General features: G+C 39.9%; 1 protein-coding gene across 3 annotated transcripts; it reads left to right on the plus strand.

Annotated features, from left to right (window-relative positions):
* The first annotated feature begins 10,320 nt into the window (after window positions 1-10,320).
* On the plus strand, window positions 10,321-21,110 carry LOC108966642 (collagen alpha-1(I) chain-like). Of its 3 annotated transcripts, none has more exons than XM_018929654.1 (11): window positions 10,321-10,359; window positions 13,430-13,773; window positions 15,975-16,025; window positions 16,096-16,970; window positions 17,027-17,450; window positions 17,508-18,307; window positions 18,370-18,909; window positions 18,967-19,300; window positions 19,382-20,516; window positions 20,581-20,674; window positions 20,734-21,110. In XM_018929654.1, the coding sequence occupies exons 2-11, from the start codon at window positions 13,536-13,538 to the stop codon at window positions 20,881-20,883; spliced, it is 4,641 nt and encodes a 1,546-aa protein (XP_018785199.1). In that variant the 5' UTR covers window positions 10,321-10,359; window positions 13,430-13,535; the 3' UTR covers window positions 20,884-21,110. The 3 variants fall into 3 exon arrangements, with proteins under 3 accessions (XP_018785199.1, XP_018785198.1, XP_018785200.1); XM_018929653.1 differs by having other exon boundaries at window positions 10,349-10,445; XM_018929655.1 differs by lacking the exon at window positions 10,321-10,359 and adding an exon at window positions 10,380-10,401.
* Window positions 21,111-21,168: the final 58 nt, after the last annotated feature.

Below are 21,168 nucleotides of genomic sequence, written 5' to 3' on the forward strand. Positions count from 1 at the left end.
AAGCTGATGACCAGCGCAAAAAACACTGACCTAAGTCAAGTCAACGTTGCCAGCAATACGTTTCCGCTCCTTGTAGTCTTCAAGTCTTATATATAGGTATGTGTGTGTTTACCTTTCGACAGCTGGACTGACATCATTTGTATTTCGCCAAACACCCACACATGCCGAGTTCTTGCACTGACCATCAACAAAGTCGATTTGGCAATTTAGCTGCGCTTTAGTCAACTTTGAAAAACACACACATACTCATCAACAAAAAGCACTGACAGTGCGCAGTAAGAGCCAATAGTTAACCTCACTGAGTCAACACATCCGAATGATGGATTATTTGTAGTTTACTTCAAAGTTGCACAATATTGCCATCGATTCCGGCGAAATTGCTTCGCTTTGGCGTATGCGGCCACTTTTTCAGCGGCATTCACCTACATTGCCATAAGCAAGAATTTGCGGTTTTTTCGAGAGTTTTTTCGCCCTCGAATTGCCAATTTCATAGTTCATAAGTATTTTCGCTCTTTCTTCTCGGTATGAGTGTCTGTGTGTGTGCTTTATGAGTATAGGTAAGCATTTTTTCTCTCAACTGAGCGGAAATACCAATAAACAGATAGTTCATAGTTTAACGGATTTGCTTGCATGTGTGTGCGTATCTGCGTTTGTCTAACTTCGCGCTTTGTTTGCTTTAGCCGGCGTATAATAAATGCACGCCCATACTGACTGACGGGCTTATCTACTGCGTTGACCAGCAACATCTGTTGACTCAAGTGTGTACTGCTATTTGCATAAGCATAATATATTATTTGGAATTGTAAGAAATTCGTGGAAACCTGTTCACGCTGCGAAAATATTTATCTTTTTGGAAAAGATGAGTTTGTAGATCTTTCGTTAATAATGGGTTCTTTATAGTCCCTCACTAGGAAGTCGTTAGTGGGCAAATCTTAGTGTGGTAGAGGCGCTTGGAATTTATGCAAAATATTTTTATAATTTTTTTTTTGTTTTTTACCATTGCAAGGCAAGGTACATAACCTTCGAAGATAATACTTAGCTTTGCATATATACGAATGCACAGTTTTAGGCGCTGGGCGGTATTGACTTTATAAATATTACATATGAAATACATCATCTGAATCTACAATGACTTTTTAGAAGGTATTTTGGCAAAATTTATATATAAATTTTTATTAATTATTTCAAATCTCAGAGTCCATTCTCAGGGAACCAACAATTTTAACCCCAGGGTTGCCTTTTATGTATCGAGATTATAGAATAAAAACATTTGTTAATCGTCAAAAATGCTTTATTGTTTTTCAAAATATTCGCCATTAAGGTCTATATTCTTTGCTTCCGTTTGAACCACTTCGCGAAGTATTTTTGCACTCTGATTGAGGTATCTCCGAAACATGCGTACTGAACGCTTTTACGGCGTCTGCAGGTGTCGAAAATCATTGACTTCTTAGTTTACTTTATTCGTTGTTGTTGCTCCGTTAATCTACGTCAAAAGTAAACCAGAATGAAGACGTTTGTGATTTCATTCCATTCTTTGTCCGAGATGAATATTTTAAGTTACTGTAAACTAAATAGTTTGGTCTGTGTACCCCAAACAAAGTAATGTGATTAGTCTACTTGAATGTCTAAGGAACGGAATATCGGTATGTAGGGACAAAATTGTACCCTTGCTCTAAGTGTTCCGTACAATCTTGATTATATGGGCTATTCCAGTCTTTCTTTTTTTAATAAATTCCACAAAATCAGATTTCCCTTTATCCTTGCTTGATTAAGACGCCAGCTTTTGCGGTTAACGAAAGTGTAATTGCCCCATTTGGATTATAATCACCTGCTGCGAGTTGCTCAAAGAAGAAACGAAAAAGAAGGAGAAGAGAAGGAAGAAGAAACAGAAGAAGAAGATGAAAATTTACAAATCCTATATTCTTGCGCAAAGTAATATTCTAAAAGAAAAGCAAATTAATTTACATTTATAAGCTGAACGCAGCTTTCACGTAGTCCTTGAAGCTCTGCAGCTTTTTAAGTAATATAAAATGTATTACAAGGCCAGTATTTGAAAGCCATTTAAGGCATTTGCATTAACGTGAACAGTACTCGAAGCATGTAGGAACTTAGAAGTGCGTGGCTTTAAAGACGAATTTGTCAAATTAATGGTAAGCTCAAGGAAGGAAGTAAAGCTCTTGATAAAGCTCTTTGTCTGAAAGAAATAATTAAAATGGTTACCCAGCTCTAATTTGTCATTAAATCTGTGAGATCGGTAGGTATGAAAAATTAACAAAATTTGAGGTAAGAAGAGATAATGTGTTATGAGGGAGAAAATTAGTAACTAAGAACTGTGAATACACTGAGCGTGCAAGAGTAAACCAAAAAGTGAAAGGAGAACTGTGACTACTCAGCAATATCTTTAAGCTTTTAAAGATAATTCATAATTGACAGCAGAGAATGACATATCTATGTCGAAATGTTTATACTTATTTACTATATATCTTTATATATAAGGTAGTTGAAAAAGTATTTTCGTATTTCTAATCAAACTTCAATAAATATATACCATTTTGGTCGACCACTTCCGTCTCTTATTCCGTTTTTTATACAAAAATTTCAAAAATAACGAATTTATTTATTATCTTCACTTATTATTGAATAGTAACTGTAACTTTTTTTCAACTTTCCCGAATTTTAAATTAAATAATAATAAAAAAGAACAAATTTCTGGTTAAATTAAGCTTAAAATCTTACCTTTCCAACAATATATGGTATGAAACAAAGCGATTGGTGGCATTAAAGATATACGACTACGACGACATCTATTGACAAAATACGAAAAAACTGTTTCGACTACCCAATATAATTGCTAAAGTTTTCGTTGTGCGCCCCTCCACCCATCTTAGTCACAGTATTATTATTTGTATGTATTTTTGTTGTCATCTAAACTAACGGCTGATTTGGATTTATTTCATTCAGCCATCAAAGTTGTCTGCAAACCACATAAATTTCTGCTCAAGCCACAGTACACGAAAGCTCATTAAAGCTTCATTAATATCAATCCCGCACACAGACACTCACAAACACACACACACACAACCGCATAAACGCCGCCATATTGATAGCCAACAAGAATTATGTAATGTAACGCGCTAACATGACATTTGCATGCCTCACATATGCACATAATGACTATGCGAGCATTTACCCAACCCACAAAAGCACACTCCGCTCGGCACATGACACAGTGTGCGAGCGCCTAGAGCCGCACGCCTCGCAAGTAGTCGGTTGGCGTATGCCTGGCATATGCAGCATGAAAGATAGAAGTGTCAAAGTGGCGCTTGCCAAATTACGCTAATTAATAACGTGACATTTAATAAATCTCTGCGATCTATTCTTTGTGCGACGACGACGGCTGAGCGCCGAAGAAAGTGGGCGGCGCAGGATGTTGGCAAAGACCTGGCCCACTAGTTAGGGATTTATTAATGCCTTTTATGTGCGGCTTGTTGGGTGTCTGGGTGTGTGTGTGTGTGGCGTGACTGCTAGAATGCCGGTGATTGTCGCCTGACATAGAGCTGCCCCCAGCCCACTCTCGCGCGTACTCTGCGCCTATTTCTTATCTAAATCGGAAATGAAATGATTATTAAGCATAAAAAATGGCAGCTAACATGGCTGACACATTAGTAAGCAGTCGCACAACGCGCACTACTTTACGTGGAACGGCCTGGGCGGCGTGTCTCCGTGTTAAGCTGCTGAGCGCGCTTATCAAGCTGTCGAAATGCCGCAGCAAGGCTGAAGGTGGAAGGCGGCACATTTTCAAAACGTGGCATAACTGACCAAAAGAAAATATATATTAATTTAGCATATATGTCAATAGAGTCTTTGCTGGCTGTTTTCCACCTAAACTTAACATACAAATATATATTTTTATGTCTTCCGTTCTTTGCGCTTTTCTCCGCGTTCCACTGTTTCTTGCAAGTTACTTCCTGCACACTTTTGTTGTTGTTGCTAATTTTTTTTAACGCTTACACATCATGTTTTGATAACACCCCATTTAAGCCATCATGCGAGCCTGCCATTGCCGGGAAAGGGATGTAAGACAAGGCGGCGAGGCATACTTGCGCAGGGTATGGTGTGGTGCAGCGAGGGCAATAGACTTTGACTGTGGAAAAAATCGATAGAAAACTGTTTGCATGCTTTTGGGCAATTTCATTTTTCTATTAAAAAGAAGTACACCTTAGGCAACAATGAAAATAAAAACAGCAATGTGAAATGAGCACATTAGGCGATTAAAGCGAATGTGCGCCGGGCATTTAATGAGGGAATTGTATGTGATGCGTGTGTAAATCGATGAAGAGAATTAAGAGGAGTTAAAAAAAATGCGTACGTGCACATATATACATACAAACACACATACATACATACATATATACATACTTAATTATATGCTGTTGCTTCAGATGAAAATTCATGTCAAATTTCACTCACTGTGCAGGATGCACCTCGCTCTGGTCGACCTTTCGTTGAAAAAGTCGATGAAATTATGGAAAAGATTGACCAGGACCGTCACATAAGCAGCCTTGGCATCGCTTAGGAACTTAACATTCACCATCAAAATGAATCTCAATGTTTGGATACCACATGATTTATCTGTGAAAAATTTAATGAACCGAATTAACATCTGCTATTCTTTACTGAAAAGACAAGAATTCGAACCTTTTCCGAAGCGAATGGTAACAGGAGACGTGGATCAAATACGACAATAATGTGCGAAAAAGGTCTTGGTCCAAGCGTGATGAAGCTCAACAAGTGGTCACAAAGCCAGGACTGACGCCTCGAAAGGTTATGCTGAGTGTTTGGTGGAATTGGAAAGAAATGATGCTATGAGCTGCTCCAGCCTGGTCGAACGACTGATTCTACGGTTTGCTGTCAATAACTCATGAGTATGAAACAAGTAATCGAAAAAATGACCAGAACTGATCAACAGAAAGGGCTTCGTCTGCCATCAGGATAACGCTAGACCACACACACATCTTTTATGGCTCGGAAAAAACTGGGAGAGCTTGACTGGGAAGTTTTGATGCATCCACCATATAGCGCTGATCTCGCAGCTTCGAGCTACCATTCGTAATTGGCATTAAGAGAAGCCGGTAAAATTTACTTGTCGTCGAGAAAGTTGGAATAATGTCTCTAGCGGAGAATGGTAAAAATTGGTAGTCCAAATTGGTACGTATTTGTTTATTTATTTATTATTATAAATATAGAAAATTAAATGAAGCTTGACTAGAAATACGAAAAGACTTTCTCGACACCCCAATATATACAAGAGAGCTCATCTCCAAATGTTACTAAAGTTATACCATTAATAGTTAGTTTCAGTATAAATAAAGGAATTAAACAATTGTCTCAGCTTTTTCCATTGTACTTTATATAAACAGTATTTTGAAAATGTTGCCTACATTTCAGCGCACAAAATCATTATAATTTTATTTAATTCTCAATGGCAAGCATCACTAAGATTTTTGATTGAACATTAGGAAACTTAATCTTGCAGCCAAGGGCGGATCGGAAATCGCATTAGTATGAAAGCACTGCAAGCATTTCAAACTATTGCGCCTAAAAATATACCACGTTTTTTCTAATTTTATTGTAATTGGACCGAGTGTGAATGACTTAAATATAATATATGGGCAAATATGAGACCTATGAAAGAGGTAAGATCGCAAACCTTAGTAATGCGCCTAAAACTATACTAAACTTTGTCATCTATAGTGTCCGAAGAAAATTTACTTATCTGCAAGCACAAATTTTCAAAAAAATATGCAAAAGTTGTGCTTTATGACCCACTTGATTATTCCTTATTCCAAATTCTCCTGGCTGTGTTTACACCCCACCTGCTACACTTCTGTTTGCTATTTTTCCACACTTACACACACAGAGCTTATCTCAAATCACTCGAAGGGCTGAATAGCAACAAATACGCAAAAAAAGCAGAAAATCAGTTCCCAGCCATGATTATGCAATAAAATCGAGAAAATCGGCGGATATGAAAATATGCAAAATGATTGATTTGTTTGCTGCGCCGACATCGATAAACGTATTATGCCTACAAATTGGAGAGTCATATGCATACCAATGCAAAGAAATATGAGTTTCCCGCTTTATTCGTACATATGTACATATAAAATATAAATAAGAGATAAGCGTAAGCAGACAGACGGTAATACAATTGTTTCTGGCTGACATGCTGACTTGCCAACCGTTGAAGCCGGCACTACGGGATGGACTCACAGCTAAGGCGGTTATGCTGAAATAGAAGGAAATTAGGCAAATTAAATGAAAATAAAAATATTATGCATGCAAATCCACAAATTTCGATTAGTTGACTACTAAACATCGCAGTTAAAGGCCAAGAAACTTGCAACAAGGCTTTTGTATATACATACAACATTACGTTACAATTTTAGCAGACATTTGTGCTTTATTTGTGTTTGTATTTATATTAAGATTTGTATTTGCGTTTGTATTTGTATTAGTTTTTCTACGATTGACCGTAATAAAGGAAATGTGGATGAGTTCAACGTACTTGTGCTGCCACGTACTACATACTTACGTGGCTATGCCCGTCAGGGAAATCGATTTGGGACCAAAAATAAATTATTATTTGATTTTTCCTGATTATTTGGCAATACTATTTAGCTGATAGTTTCGGCAAACTTGCATGTGTGCTGGCGCACGAGCGAAAGCAAAACTTTCTGACTCACACAAAAGTACGGAATATCGAATTTCTACTAACAAATATATATATAAACATACAGTTTTTACCGTTAGCGCACATACATGCTTGTGAAATATAAAAATGTTTAAATGTCTGTCTTGCCATATACACGTTTCTGCTTTAAATGCGACGACTCACATGGCGTTGTATAGAAGGCTGTGAGTGAGCAGCTTATTCTTTCGGTAACCCTATGGCACATTTGCCTACTTTTCGGCGTTTATACACGTTGTTGGCGCATACTGTTGCTAGTTTGATTTAAATCCAATGCGGCGCTATTGTTTACTGTGATATGCCGTTGATATAGAAGCACGCTTTCAAAACTTTTTAACCCACATACTACACAGCCACAAATGCGCGAACACATACATGCACACACATGCTAGTGAATTAGCGTTTATGTTTCAAGCTTTTAAATTCTAGCGTAGTAATTTTCGGAAAAAAATATTAAATGTGACTGTTGGCGAAATTCCATCCACCGACAATTTCTGTGCTCATTCTGCACTTGTGTGCGCCTTTTCATGTGCACTGTCAACCCACATACATACATACACATCATATATCAAGCACATACGTATAGCGGTATGTGAGTATTAATGGGTGGTTACATATAGTTGCTAATCTTTACATCTGTATTTGTCTGATTTAACAGCGTACAACGGAAGTGCAGCCATGGCAAAGATAAAAATTTTCTGCTTGGGCGATTTATGGTGAATCTCATGAGCCTTATGTGCAAGTGTATATGTATATGTGATAAAATATGTAGGCTGAATTAAAGTGCGCTTAATTTTATGCTTACACAATTGTGCGGGTATATGTTTAGGCGCTTTAAAAGTTGAAAAAGCGGAAGAAAGTGAGAGCGCTTAAAGCGAGGCAAGCTGCCACAGATGTAGGCAAACATTTTTAAAGCATAAAAAATTTGCATGAAATTTAGTTTTCAAATGTAAATGTCATCAGATACAGCTTTGTAAGGTTCGATTATTATTTAAGTAGTATCGTTAATAGTATCGTTAAAATCATTGTTGTGCCTAAAAGTAGGTTTTAGTTATTTTATATATAGCATAATTTTGGGCCAAAAAGCTTTATTAGTTCAAATTTTGAATTTTGATATTAACTTCACCCATTTCAGTGCAGAAAAAACATCACTATGCCTAAATTTAATCTTTAGTTACTTGATGTAGTATAATTTCAGGCGCAGAGGCCTCAAAAGTTCAAATTTCAAATAAAAGATTTTAAAATATGCATTAGAAAAAGGAATTGCATTAGTTTAAAAAGTAACTGTATTTTATTAAATTTTTCTTAATAATTTTTTATTCCAATGCCAAGTTTCCATTATCAAGCCCGTTTTTTAAATTTGTTTCATAGTCTAAAATTACTAACTATATCACTTTCGGTGAGAAAAGCATCATTCTGCCTAAATTAACGCTTTAATTGCGTGTTATGTGGCATAATTTTAGGCGAAAAACTTCAAGATAGGCCTTAGATAAAATATCAACGTCAATTTATAAAGTAACTGAATTTTTCAAAATTGATTCATAAATTTCAGTAAATCATGGGAAATACAATTTCATGGAGAACGTAGCCTCATATCGTATGTAGCTGTATATATGTCCCAATCCTTAAACTAAATTGTTTCTTAATGGCCTCAGACACACCTATTCACGCAATAATATATTTAACGCATATAAAAGGCCTGCACTCGTACTTAATCGTTTGAGCAGCACGCTACAACTGAATTGTGTTAACTTCGAATTTTACGTTATACCTTTCACAAGCCTTAGGGGTGGCAAAGTGTCTATCTACATGTGAACACCCTGTTACGTCAGCTTCAAGTGTAGAGTGTTTGGTATTCAATGTTGCCTTGTGAGTGTGGAACGCAGTTACACAAAGAAATCGAAATTCGAAACTACGATATTCGGTATTTCGACGGTAATTTTAACCGTATGCCTTAACGTTTCGGAAATGTCTAATTACGATATTTGTTTAATAATGTTTTATTGTAGCAACATTTCATTGAGTTTTGGGTTTTTTTGTAGCAAGGTTTTTTATGAAGTTAGACTAGACTAGATTACTAAATTGCTTCATCAGTATTTCTTTTCTAATTTCAGTCGTCTGAATAATCTTAGAGTTTCTTTTACAGTTTTTAGCACAACAGTTTGTGGATTTGGGAGACTTCATTTGGAATAAAAAGAATATTTTCAGAAAAAGAATATTTTCAGAAAGCGATCATCCAAGTGCTGAGTTTAAGTAGCTTTATAACTCCAAAATATTGGGAGATTTGTAAGTAATGGTTTAAGAAGTATGGGGTTACTAATGTTTATGCTCGGTAAGGGATATCGAGTTACTAAAGTTTAGCCTGTAACGTGTGCATAACTAGTGGAAAGGGAAATGGAAGATATCTGGTCAAAGTGTTTAGTTGCAATAGCTGTGTAACCAAAATATAGTGAGATTACTTAAGTAGTAATGCTTGAACTCCGTAAAAGAGGTAAGGGGTTACAAATGGTTAGGCCGAAACGGGTGCCTAACCTCATGGCAATCACACTAATTGTAAAGCTGATGAGCCTGGGAGGAACTTTTGCCAAAATATCGGTAGAATGAGGACAAGTTGCAGTTATGCTGTCTTTTTGTTGCACCATATCTGATGTTTGGGCCTCAGGTGAGCTTGGCAAACGCTAGTCACCAGTCAACTACCACATTTTGTAAAATAATAAGTGAGTTAAGTTTCTTCCTAGTTGTATGGGTTTTTCCCAGGCATTGCCCTAATTTAATGGCTGCCAATTGTGGAGTTCCCTTGGAAGTAGACAAGCCATAATTATCTCAACACTTGCTTCTTGTTCCGCTTTTGCATGATCAAAGCTGAAACAACTTGTTAACTTACTTACTATTAACTTATTTCAGAGTACTTCTGAGCACTTATCAGTAATCCACTAACCTTAATTCGTACAACAACAATAGCTATTTATTGTTTTTTTTTTTTTTAAATAAAAATCAAAGCATTATTAAAGTGCTATTATGATAATTTTATGATGTTGTAAATCCAAAAATATCAACACGCCCAAAAAAGCAACGAAACAGCTGAATGGCCACGCTTCAGGCAACCGGCCGGTTTAGCGAGATGCCGCTTATCAGCTGATACGCTACAGAGACACACAAACATCGGCATTTATCCCGATCAATGTGAGCGCCAGAAGATCAGTAGCGCTGCTCTGTTGGAGCGCAATATCGCCAGAGCGTCAAGAACTATGCTGCGGAGTACTCAAAAACATTCAAGATAGCAGCTAGTGCTCCAATCGTAATTAGAAATTTCTCTCCATGCAGACTTGAAGCGGCCACGAGCGACGATCACACGCACAACTCTTATGAGATCGGCAATGCGAGGCGAATGAAAAATTCAAATAGTTGCAGATAGCGCAGAAATGGTTTCCTATTGAGGGCCGCCACTGATAACTCTCCAATTAAGTTGCGACTGGAAGAATTCTTGATTTCACTTTTCAGCTTTGATTCGGTATTCTTTTTAGTTTAATTGCCATTGGTGAAAAACTATAAAAAGCGAAGCGCAACTTGAAAACGCTTCAGTTCGTTTGATTTTCGTTTGGTCTCGGGTAAGAAGTGTCTTGTGGCTTAAGTAAAATAGTGTTAGTGAAGTGAGTGCAGAGCGGATGTGCGGACAGCTAAACCTACAAATGGGGTCAGTAGGCCAAGCAGCTGGTTTGAAGTGAACGATTAACAAAAGGATGTGCAGGATATGGCATAAAAAGAGTTGCGAATAATCTACATATTTTCAATTGAAAAAAAAAAAAATAAAAATTGAATGAAATCAGTGCAGAAATAGCACCGGAAATGTGGCTATAAATAAAATACCGTAATTTACGCGTATATGAGTGTGTGTGTATGATTGGGAAAATGCATAAACATATGGCTTATATAAGCGTTAATGTGGCACCAACCGGATATTAGTTTTTGATTATAAAAAATTATGCCGTTTAAATTATGATTTCGTGCGCCAAAGTGACATTTTAATTAAAATAATATACTTTTGGTCTGTCTGCGGAAAAAATTACGCAATGATATGATGAAACTAGTCTGCAATTGAGCATGTATTGTGGTGTGGAGCAGTGAAGTGTATAAGTCTATAAAACCGGTTACCCAACAAAATAAATGAAATCAAAGAATATGGTTTTAAGGGATATATACGGTTTGATGGGATATTATGATAATGATTTTCATTTCAAGTAATCAAGTAATCGGTTTCAGTTTTACAATAATTGCAAAATACAAATATAACGAAAAATTATAGTTAAATAACTAAACTATTTTATAGCAAGCGATTTGGAGTGAATAAAAAAATTTGGCATGAGTAACCGGTTTAGTAGTAACGATTTTAAAATGTATTAAATTACTAGACATAGTGTGTTTATATGAGCAAATGATTTATTAAAAAAAAAATTGACAAAAAAAGTAACGAGTAATCGTTTGTGGGAAAATTTTTTCTTGAATAAATATCTTTCACAATGTTTTCTATAACAATAAAAAACTAATCGTTTGTGCGACAATTTTTTTCATAAAAAAATATTTTAAATATTTATTAATAATTAAAAGTAACCGGTTTTTTTAAATTATTAAGAGTATATTTCCTGTTACCAAATTGTTCATTTCGTTTCTCGGCATCTAGTTTGTGCTGAAAGAATCAACATTGTTTGCCCGATAGTTATAAAAATAGCTGATCAAAAATGGTGACTAACCAGTTACATATTATATAGAGGTCAAAGTTGTGCTTTATTTTTTTACTAAATAATTTGTATGCGGTTTCGTGGTGTACGCCGTACCGAACTTGATGCAGAAGTATAGGTTTTCCAATAGTTATGAAAATAGCAATTTCTTACGGTGATTAGTCGGTTAAATGACAGACGTCAAAATTATAGTTATTTTTAATGAAAATTTAGTATGCGGTTTTGTGGAATGCTCAGCATTTGGCTTGCTGTAAAAGTACAGTTTTTTCAATAGTTTTAAAAAAGCTGATTTATTATATAAGGTTATCGGTTAAAAAATTATTTTGAGATTTTTTTTAAGTTTTTCGCATTATTGCGTCAGAGTTGTACTTTTATTTTACTAAATAATCAGTTTTCGGTTTTTGGTATTTGGTATTAGAAAGTTTTGAAACCAACATTTATACTGTATATAACTCAATTTTGACATAAATAAAATTAAAAATAAATAAAGTTTTAAAATTTTTTGTTAAAACCGGTTACTTTTTATGTTTTTAAACAGACATTAAATTTCCCAAACAGGAAACATTTCGAAATTACCAAAAAAAGTACATCATTATAAAGCATTCAGTATTCGTTTTTTTTTGTATTTGGTATCAGAAAGTTTTGAAACCAACATTTATACTGTATATAACTCAATTTTGACATAAATAAAAATTAACGAGTACACGGTTATTCCTTTTTACTAAAACCGGCTACTTTTTAAAAATTTAAACAGACACTATATCCCGCATACAGGAAACATTTCGAAATTATCAAAAATTTTTTTTGGTGTTTAAATATTTAATTAAAGACGTCCATACCTGCAAAAAAAAAATTAATAAAATCGTTTAACTCACACCAATGCCTTTTTAATCGGAAGCAAAGCAACGAATTTCGGTAATTAAATGTGTCGCAGCAATCTGCATACTCATACACACACACATACAACTGTGCATATGCTTACACAAATACACGCACACTGGTGTAGACCTACCAAAAAAGTAGTGTGAATTTAAATTTAGTACGCCGCGGCTTGATAACACGCTGCTGCTGTCCACGCCACCCAAAGCAAGGCGCTTTGTATGCAAGCGGAAAAAGCTTAGACTACGCCACGTAAACACACAAACCTGCACGGAGCAACTATAGTTAAAAAAAAAATAATAATAATAAAAACAATGGAGATAAAAATAGCTGAATCGGTATTTTTTCTGTGGCAGCGCAAACTTGCTGGCTACTTCTGCTCTAACGGTATGTGTATGTGCACACATACAGGCCTTTTTATCAATCCGAGTTGATGACCTCGCCCAAATAAACTGAGATTATTGTAGATTTGGGCGCACAAACGAAAAAAAGCAAAACCGAAAGAACAACAAAACTTTGTTGCGATGGGGACGTGTCGCGTTCACCAATTGTTTTTAGCGCAATAAAGAAAACAGACAGATCCCACACATACACTGGCACACACACATACATATGCAAACAAGCATAGCGCGTCAAGCGGCGCGTACAACTTGTTCACACAAATGGCGGCGCCAACAAAAACTGCAACTGCAGCGCGTCCACTTTGCGCGCGCGTGTGGCCGCCCAACTGCCCAGCTGACCCAATTCCCCGGCCACTGCAACGAAATGAAAACCGAGCGTTCGCCGTCGCCTGCCGTCGCTGCCCGTTGAAGCGTGTTACGGATTTCGGCTTTTAAATTTCACTTTTTCGGCATTTAGTTTTTTATGCAGCTCGACTTCCTTGTCGCCCACCATTTTTGTTGCACCATCACGGCAGTTGTTTTCGTTAGCAGTTTGCTTATCCAAATCCTGTCATTCAAAGCGTTCGCGCAAAAACCTATGCTTATTTGTTTTTGTATCGCTTTTTTTGTTGTTTTTCTATTCGCTTCCTTTATTTATTGTTTTTATCCACTTTCCCGTGCAGTTTATGATGCAGCAAATGGCTTTATGAATACTAAAGCTGCAGCATTTTGAATTTTTCGCGATTCAAATAAATAAAGAAAATCAACGAACAAAATCGAAAATAAAACATGAAGTATAAACATTTGCGGCTGCTATGCCTGGCATTCGTGCTGTGCATTTTGCTAGAGTTCGCTGCTGCCGGCAAGCCGGGCACGAAGCAGAAAACGAAGGTAGGTAAAATCAAGAAACATCGAAAGGCATTTATGGAACGACCACAAGCTGAGGAACCACGAGCTGGTGCCGATTTGCCGGGCGCTGAGGAGTTCGAGGCGTACGACTACAACAACTATGAGGATGTGGATGTGGGTGAGTAACTGGCAGACTTATGGTTTAGGTGTGGAACTTTAAAAACAGTAATGGAACAAATTCTTGTGTGGTGGTGTTCCTAAACATTCTGGTTTCCAATATTTTTCGACGAAATGTAATAGGTGACGGAAAATAACTTATGTTGTTGTTGTACTGGTTAAAAAAATCCGGGTCCGTTCCGGTTACGCAGATCTGACTGTTGTGGGAACAGAAAATATAACTTACATCGCTTAGCCTTAGAGAGAACAGAACAGAAGTAGCCTTCTTATACTCAACAATATTTGGAAAATAACTTATGTTGTTGTTGCACTGGTTAAAGAAATCCGGGACCTTCCGGTTATGTAGACCTGACTGTCGTGGGAACAGGAAAAATAACTTATGTATATCGCTGTGGCTTAGCCTTACAGAGAACAGAACAGAAGTAGCCTTCTTATACTCAACAATATTTGGAAAATATTTAGTAGTACTTTAGCTGAAATTTTAGCGAAGATGTTAGGCTTATGCTTAAATAAAGCAACCGTGGAACTCGAAATCTGAAAGTACTAGTAAACCTGTTGTTACTAATGTCTTCGCTGAGGGGTCGAACGCTAGTAAAATCGTTATTTTCAGATATGTATTAAGTTCAGAACCTTATTTTGGCCGTAGAAGATAACGCGGGCCCTTCACGCAGCAGAAGTCTTGGAAATGCCAAATTAGTATATGGTAGAATCAAGGTTGACTTTTTGACAAAATGCCAATACTTTCGAAATTTATCTAACTAAGCACGTAAACTCAGCTCCTGCAGCTGACAAACGTGAATTCTGCAAAAGTATTTACATAAATACAAATGCACAAATGCATAAGAAGCGAATGCGTTATGCTTTGCTGCAATCAATTAAATCTTTTCATGTGCGAAAAAGAATTACAAGGGATTTCATTAGTTGCTGACATCTTTTCGATTGACGTCTGTCGAACTTCATTTATTCATCACTTCATACTACATATGTATGTATGTAGGGACCCACATGCGCACGCACTCACACGCTTTACTTTAATGATATCGCCATTCAATTTCAATTGCTCGCCCGACAACCTCGTTCGGCACTAATTGGAGCGTAGCAAACTTTTATGTTTGTTGCATGTTAAAGAACAAAATTTCATTGCAACTTCATGACAAAAAGTGCACACAAATCACAAATACATAAATAAGACAACAACAGCGCAATGCGTTGCAACAAAATCAATGTGAATGATGCGATATTTGTGTCAAATCGTCGCTAGAAAAGAGCACATCTGCAAATTATAAATGAAATGAGTCCACTGAAGTGAGTGTGAAATCGATTAAGACGCTTGATGACTTTGTTAAGAGTACAGTGAATGCATATATAATATAACAGTTTATATGATTGGAAAATTGAATAAAAATAACAGATTCCCATTGACCCATTATGGATTGTATAGATTTTTAGTATGGAAATGGACCAAGCAAAAGAGATGACTGCTTGTGAAACAACTTCTTAGAGTTCGTCCGCCTCGATTTCATCAAATGCCGGGGTTAAAAAGCAGTCCAACATCGTGTTAACGACATTTTCTCCATGGTTTCGTAAGATTCCACTATACCACAATAGACCGAAAATGGTCAATTTTAGGGGGTGTACATGTATGTGTGAGCCACATAAACATTTGACTAGTCCCAATAGCGACAATTTTGTTTGTTGACGAAGATGAAGTTGAGTTTCTGAATTTTTCGCTGAACGTGAATAAACGTAATAATTTTGGACAGCTTACAAGCGTTGTCAAAGAGTGAAATGCGACTAGATGAAATGACAATGAAGATACTATCGAAATTTTACAGAAATCCGTAAGCAAACATGACCTAAACGAAATATCACATCGTAACCCAGCTGGTAGACGCTAGCTGAGTTAGAAGAAAAAGACGACGCTCAGGCTTCAAGGCTTGGACTTGCATAGGATATTATCTGATTGTTGATTTATGAAGACTACTTATTTCGGTTCACTTTTCCTTAATTTGAAGTGGGTCGCGAAATAGGAAAAGACAGATTGTTACCAGAGCTAAATGTCTGTAAACCGTTTTGGTCAATAAAATTGTTTACTTTAAAAGATGCATTTGTTTGGGGCACTGAACGAATTACTGCTAAGCATTTTTTCACAACCATAGTACTGATAAACGTTGTAAATTTTCTTTATTTTTTCCATACAAGATGCTGATGCCAATGTAGGCGGACCCGATGGATTTGATACACATCAGGAAGGTAGGCATGATTGCGCCTTACAGTGCTTCACATCCCTCACTAACATGCTTTTCTTCTAATTCATTGGCAGCCCACGATCCAGTTGTTTTGGCAGCCGTTGATGCTCCCAGTAATGTGGTTGGTGCTTTCTCATGCCTTTACGAAGGCAACTGGTATCGTGAAGGCGATGAGTTTACCAGCGAACGTGATGGCTGCACGCATCCTTGCTCTTGCATCGAGGGTAAGGTGATCTGTCGCGAACCCACACATTGTATACCACCAACTCCAATATCAACAACGACCACCACCACTACGACTACGACCGAGCGTAATGTCGATCTACCAGCTGAAGAAAACCCGTATGCAGGTGTTGCAACTGGTCAGCGCGGCTTACCTGGTTATCCAGGTGCACAAGGACGGCAGGGTGAGAGCGGTAATCCCGGTTCACCGGGTGTGCCGGGTGTACCTGGAAATCCTGGTGCGCCAGGTCCCATACCAGATATGAGCTATTATCACCAACAATTGGCTGCTGAGTATGCAAATTCTGAGAAAGGACCCAGTTCGCCACCATTTGTGCCGGAATTTCAATACTTACAATCATCAGTAGGGCCGGTGGGTCCACGTGGCCCACCTGGTAATTTGGGGCCGTCAGGTCCGCAAGGCTTTCAAGGTATGCGTGGAGAGCCAGGTGAGCCAGGATCACAGGGGCCACCTGGTTTGATGGGACCACGTGGTTTGCCTGGAGCGCCTGGTAAGGATGGTGTGCCTGGTGAGGATGGAGAGCCTGGATTACAAGGTGCAGCGGGTACACCTGGTCCTCGAGGTTTACCTGGTATGCCAGGTATACCTGGTTTAAAGGGACATCATGGCTTGCCTGGTATTGATGGATCAAAAGGAGATCAAGGGGCTCCAGGTGAAAAGGGTAGCACAGGTCCAATGGGCGCTGTTGGTCCAACTGGTTCGCAGGTATATTTTTTATTATTCTTTATTTCATATATATTGACATATATATGTTTGAATAGGGTCCAGCTGGTCCACGTGGTGAACGTGGTCGTGAAGGCCCACCAGGTCCGCCAGGTACTAGAGGCTTGGATGGTAACCCAGGCACAATAGGACAGCCAGGTGCAATTGGTAAGCCTGGTCCACCTGGTTTTCCCGGTAGTCCAGGTGCGAAGGGCGACTGGGGACACCCAGGTCCTAAAGGCGATCAAGGTTTGCAAGGACCACGAGGTGAAGCTGGTCGTCCTGGGGCTGCTGGTGAGCCTGGCATGCCCGGTCCACCAGGCAAAGATGGATTGCACGGTGATAAAGGTTCAATGGGCGCGCCTGGTATCGCAGGTCCGCAGGGTTTCCCTGGACCCCGAGGTCCTGATGGCTTGCCAGGAAGCCCCGGTGAACCTGGTATAAAAGGAACTCCAGGACAACCAGGCGAACGTGGATATAAAGGTAGATTTTTGTCGCCTTTTTAAAAGTTTAAGTGGTAAATAAACTGTTTTTTTGCAGGTGATCAAGGTGTAAAGGGTGAGTCTGGTCAACCAGGTCCTCGTGGCTTACCGGGAACTGTAGGGCCAGAAGGAAAACGTGGTAAACGTGGAATGCGTGGACCTACGGGTCCATCCGGACCAACTGGAGAGAGAGGATCGCAAGGGCTACCTGGCTTACCAGGTCCAGATGGGCCAATCGGACCCAAGGGTACTCCTGGGGACCGTGGCATCCAAGGTCCACCCGGAATAAAAGGAAGTACTGGTGACGTAGGACAACCTGGTGTACCAGGAGTTCAAGGTTTGCGTGGATTACCTGGGCGCATTGGACCTCCAGGAAAGACTGGACCAGCTGGAGAAAGAGGAATTCCTGGTGCAGATGGGAAACCTGGCGAACAAGGCCCACAAGGTTTACAGGGGATGCCTGGACCTATGGGTATTCCGGGTGATAAAGGTTTTACTGGAGAACCGGGTAAAAACGGTGAACCTGGACCTCCAGGCCCACAAGGACCTCATGGCGATAGTGGCAAAGATGGTTTGCCAGGAGCTCAAGGGCCTCGTGGTCCTCCTGGACAGGATGGTGAACGTGGAGAGCCTGGAAGTGCTGGTCCAAGAGGTTTTCAAGGACTTCCAGGTGTTGCTGGTAATCCGGGAGCACCAGGAAAAGATGGTTCCGCAGGACCGCCGGGACCACAGGGACTAGTGGGGCCCGCGGGATTGCGTGGAGAACGTGGCTATCCAGGTGAGAGAGGCCCAGTTGGTCAACCTGGAACACCAGGGGAACGCGGTGAACCCGGAACTCCAGGAAATGATGGACCACCGGTATTAATTTCATTAAAATAACTGATTTGTATTTCTTTGCAAATAATTTTATTATTTTTTAGGGGTCCCCTGGAAAACCTGGTGCTAAGGGTCATATGGGAGCGCCAGGAATGTTAGGATTACCCGGACCCAGAGGATTATCTGGACCACCAGGTGGAAAAGGTGAACGGGGATCTCCAGGGCCGTTTGGGCCGGAAGGACCGCCTGGTCGTCCCGGCGATCGTGGTCCTCAAGGTATAGTAGGACCGCCAGGAGCGCCTGGAGAATCTGGAGAAAGAGGTGAGCCTGGAAATCCAGGTCCTCCAGGAGAGCAAGGCGCTGCAGGTGGACCCGGCGAAAGAGGACCAGCTGGATTGCAAGGCCCACCTGGTTTTCCTGGAGCACCGGGTTTGGCAGGATTACCCGGCGCAAAAGGCGATCGCGGTTTAATGGGCATCAAGGGCGAACAAGGCAGTATAGGTCCTCACGGTCCTCCTGGTGAACAGGGTCCAATTGGTCCTGTAGGTTTAAGCGGTGCAAAAGGAGCTCGCGGTGAACCAGGATTAAGAGGAGAACCCGGATTAAGTGGTTTACCAGGCAGGCCAGGAGATCAAGGACCACCGGTAATAATATTTTTAAAATTGAGGAGTACATCTACAAAGTGAAGGGTTATGTTATAGGGACTACCAGGCAGTCAAGGATTACCGGGTGTGGCTGGTTTTCCAGGAGCGAAGGGAAATCCAGGTGAAACAGGACGACCAGGAAACCCAGGATCTCCAGGCTTGCAGGGACCGCCTGGTGTGGAAGGACAAAAAGGAGATACTGGAAACGACGGACCACCTGGCCCAACAGGCAATCCAGGTCCTCCTGGCAATGTTGGTGAACGTGGAATGCCGGGTATATCTGGACCACCAGGGCCCGCAGGCTTACGAGGCTTAAGAGGAGTTGCTGGTGAAGCAGGCCCACAAGGAAATCCTGGGAAAGATGGAGCTCCAGGTGTACAAGGATTACAAGGTAGATTACTGCAAGATTTTACATACAATTGGTAAAGAATATGACATTAATTTCAATACATAAAATGTGTGAACAATGCAGGACCTCAAGGTTTGCCAGGACCAATGGGTGAATCTGGGCCAGAAGGACTACCTGGAAAACCAGGTCCACCAGGTATTGCTGGTCGTACCGGGGACAAAGGACCGCAGGGACAACAAGGTAATCCTGGACCACCAGGCAATCCTGGTTTGCCCGGACCACCTGGTGCCATGGGTCCATTGGGTTTACAAGGCGAACCTGGTCTAAAAGGAGACATGGGTTTGCCAGGTGTTGAAGGTCCACAAGGTCTGCGCGGGAAACCTGGTCCACCAGGTGTTGAGGGACCAAAGGGTGAACTTGGAGAGCCCGGTCCAAAAGGTATCAAAGGTCATCGTGGTCTTATAGGTTTGCAAGGAATGCCAGGTCAGCCAGGTCTCAAAGGTGATGTAGGTTCACCTGGTATACCCGGACAGCCCGGTAAAGTAGGAGAAATGGGAATGCGTGGCCCACAAGGCCGTGATGGTAGTCCAGGACCCATTGGACCTCCTGGTCAGCCAGGTCCACGTGGCTACAATGGAGGCGACGGAAAACCAGGACCTATTGGGCCGGCCGGTCCACCTGGACCACCAGGTCCACCCGGCGAATCGGTGGGATACGATGTGGCTGCACTTACTGCATTACTCAATCAAGGCCAAACTAAAGGTGAAGACTTTCAAGGTGATCAACCCAGTATTCTACCAGATGGACTTTCCGATGAAGAGAAGCAAGCGATGGTTATTAAAGCATTTGAACACTTAAAGGCTTCTTTTGAAAGATTACGGCGACCAAATGGACAACAAACGGCGCCAGCTAAAACATGTCGCGATCTCTTTGCTGCGTATCCCGATTACAAATCTGGTGAATATTGGATCGATCCGAATGAGGCAGATCCACGCGATGCCATACTGGTCTATTGTGAACGCGAAACACGCGGCTCTTGTGTTTTGCCAAAACCGCAGGAAACACCAGTCTTAAGCTATGCAGGTGCTGAGCGCGAAACCTGGTTAAGTGAAATGCCGGGTGGTATGAAAATTGCCTATAAAACGGACTCGCATCAATTGGGCTTCCTGCAATTGCTGTCGGCTAAGGCAACACAGAAAATCACCTTCAATTGCCGCAACACCATCGGCTATTTGGACGAAGATGAAACGAAGAATCGGTAAGAGAATATTTTTTGTGATCAAAGAGAATTGCTACGTAAGAGAATAACTGATTGATTTCAGTAATGGTCTAAAATTGCTATCATGGAACGATGCTGAGCTAACACCCAAGGGCCCGTTACGTCTGCGTTACGAAGCAGAAAGTGACGAGTGCAGGGTAAGTTATTGCTGGCCTTAGAAAAAAGTTGAAATCTAAATTTTCTGCTCGCCTTACAGCATCGCTCGAACGCTTGGGCTAAAACTATCATCACCTACAAAACTGAGAAGCCACAGAGGCTGCCAATTGTTGATATTAAAATCAGAGATATTGGCGAGGCTAATCAACAGTTTCGCATCGAATTGGGACCGGTGTGTTTTTATAATTAATAGAAAAATAACAAAACTCTCTCTCTCTCTCGCTCTCTTAGACATAAGTTATTTTTTATAATCACATATATATGCTTTAACTCAAGCAAAAGACTTTCAAAGCATTTTTGCTAATTTTAATTTCCTTACAACTCAATGAGAATGCTCATAGATTTCTATTTACATACGTATGTCTATGCTGTTGGTATATTTTTAAGAACAATATATGCACTTTTTGGAAGAAAACATTTTAAATTACCTTTTGGAATAGCATTTATAGGTTATAGCGATACCTAAGCTCACAAA

The sequence above is a fragment of the Bactrocera latifrons genome, unplaced genomic scaffold (genome assembly GCF_001853355.1).
Source record: "Bactrocera latifrons isolate USDA-ARS-PBARC rearing strain unplaced genomic scaffold, ASM185335v1 scaffold_168, whole genome shotgun sequence".
Lineage (NCBI taxonomy): Eukaryota > Metazoa > Arthropoda > Insecta > Diptera > Tephritidae > Bactrocera > Bactrocera latifrons.

What these genes read in the sequence shown, in the direction of transcription:
- LOC108966642 (XM_018929654.1), top strand. Translation starts at nt 13,536, where the DNA reads ATGAAGTATAAACATTTGCGGCTGCTATGCCTGGCATTCGTGCTGTGC. An exon ending in CTATGAGGATGTGGATGTGG is followed by an intron (nt 13,774 to 15,974) that starts GTGAGTAACTGG and finishes TTTCCATACAAG; the next exon opens with ATGCTGATGCCAATGTAGGC. An exon ending in CAGGAAATGATGGACCACCG is followed by an intron (nt 18,308 to 18,369) that starts GTATTAATTTCA and finishes ATTATTTTTTAG; the next exon opens with GGGTCCCCTGGAAAACCTGG.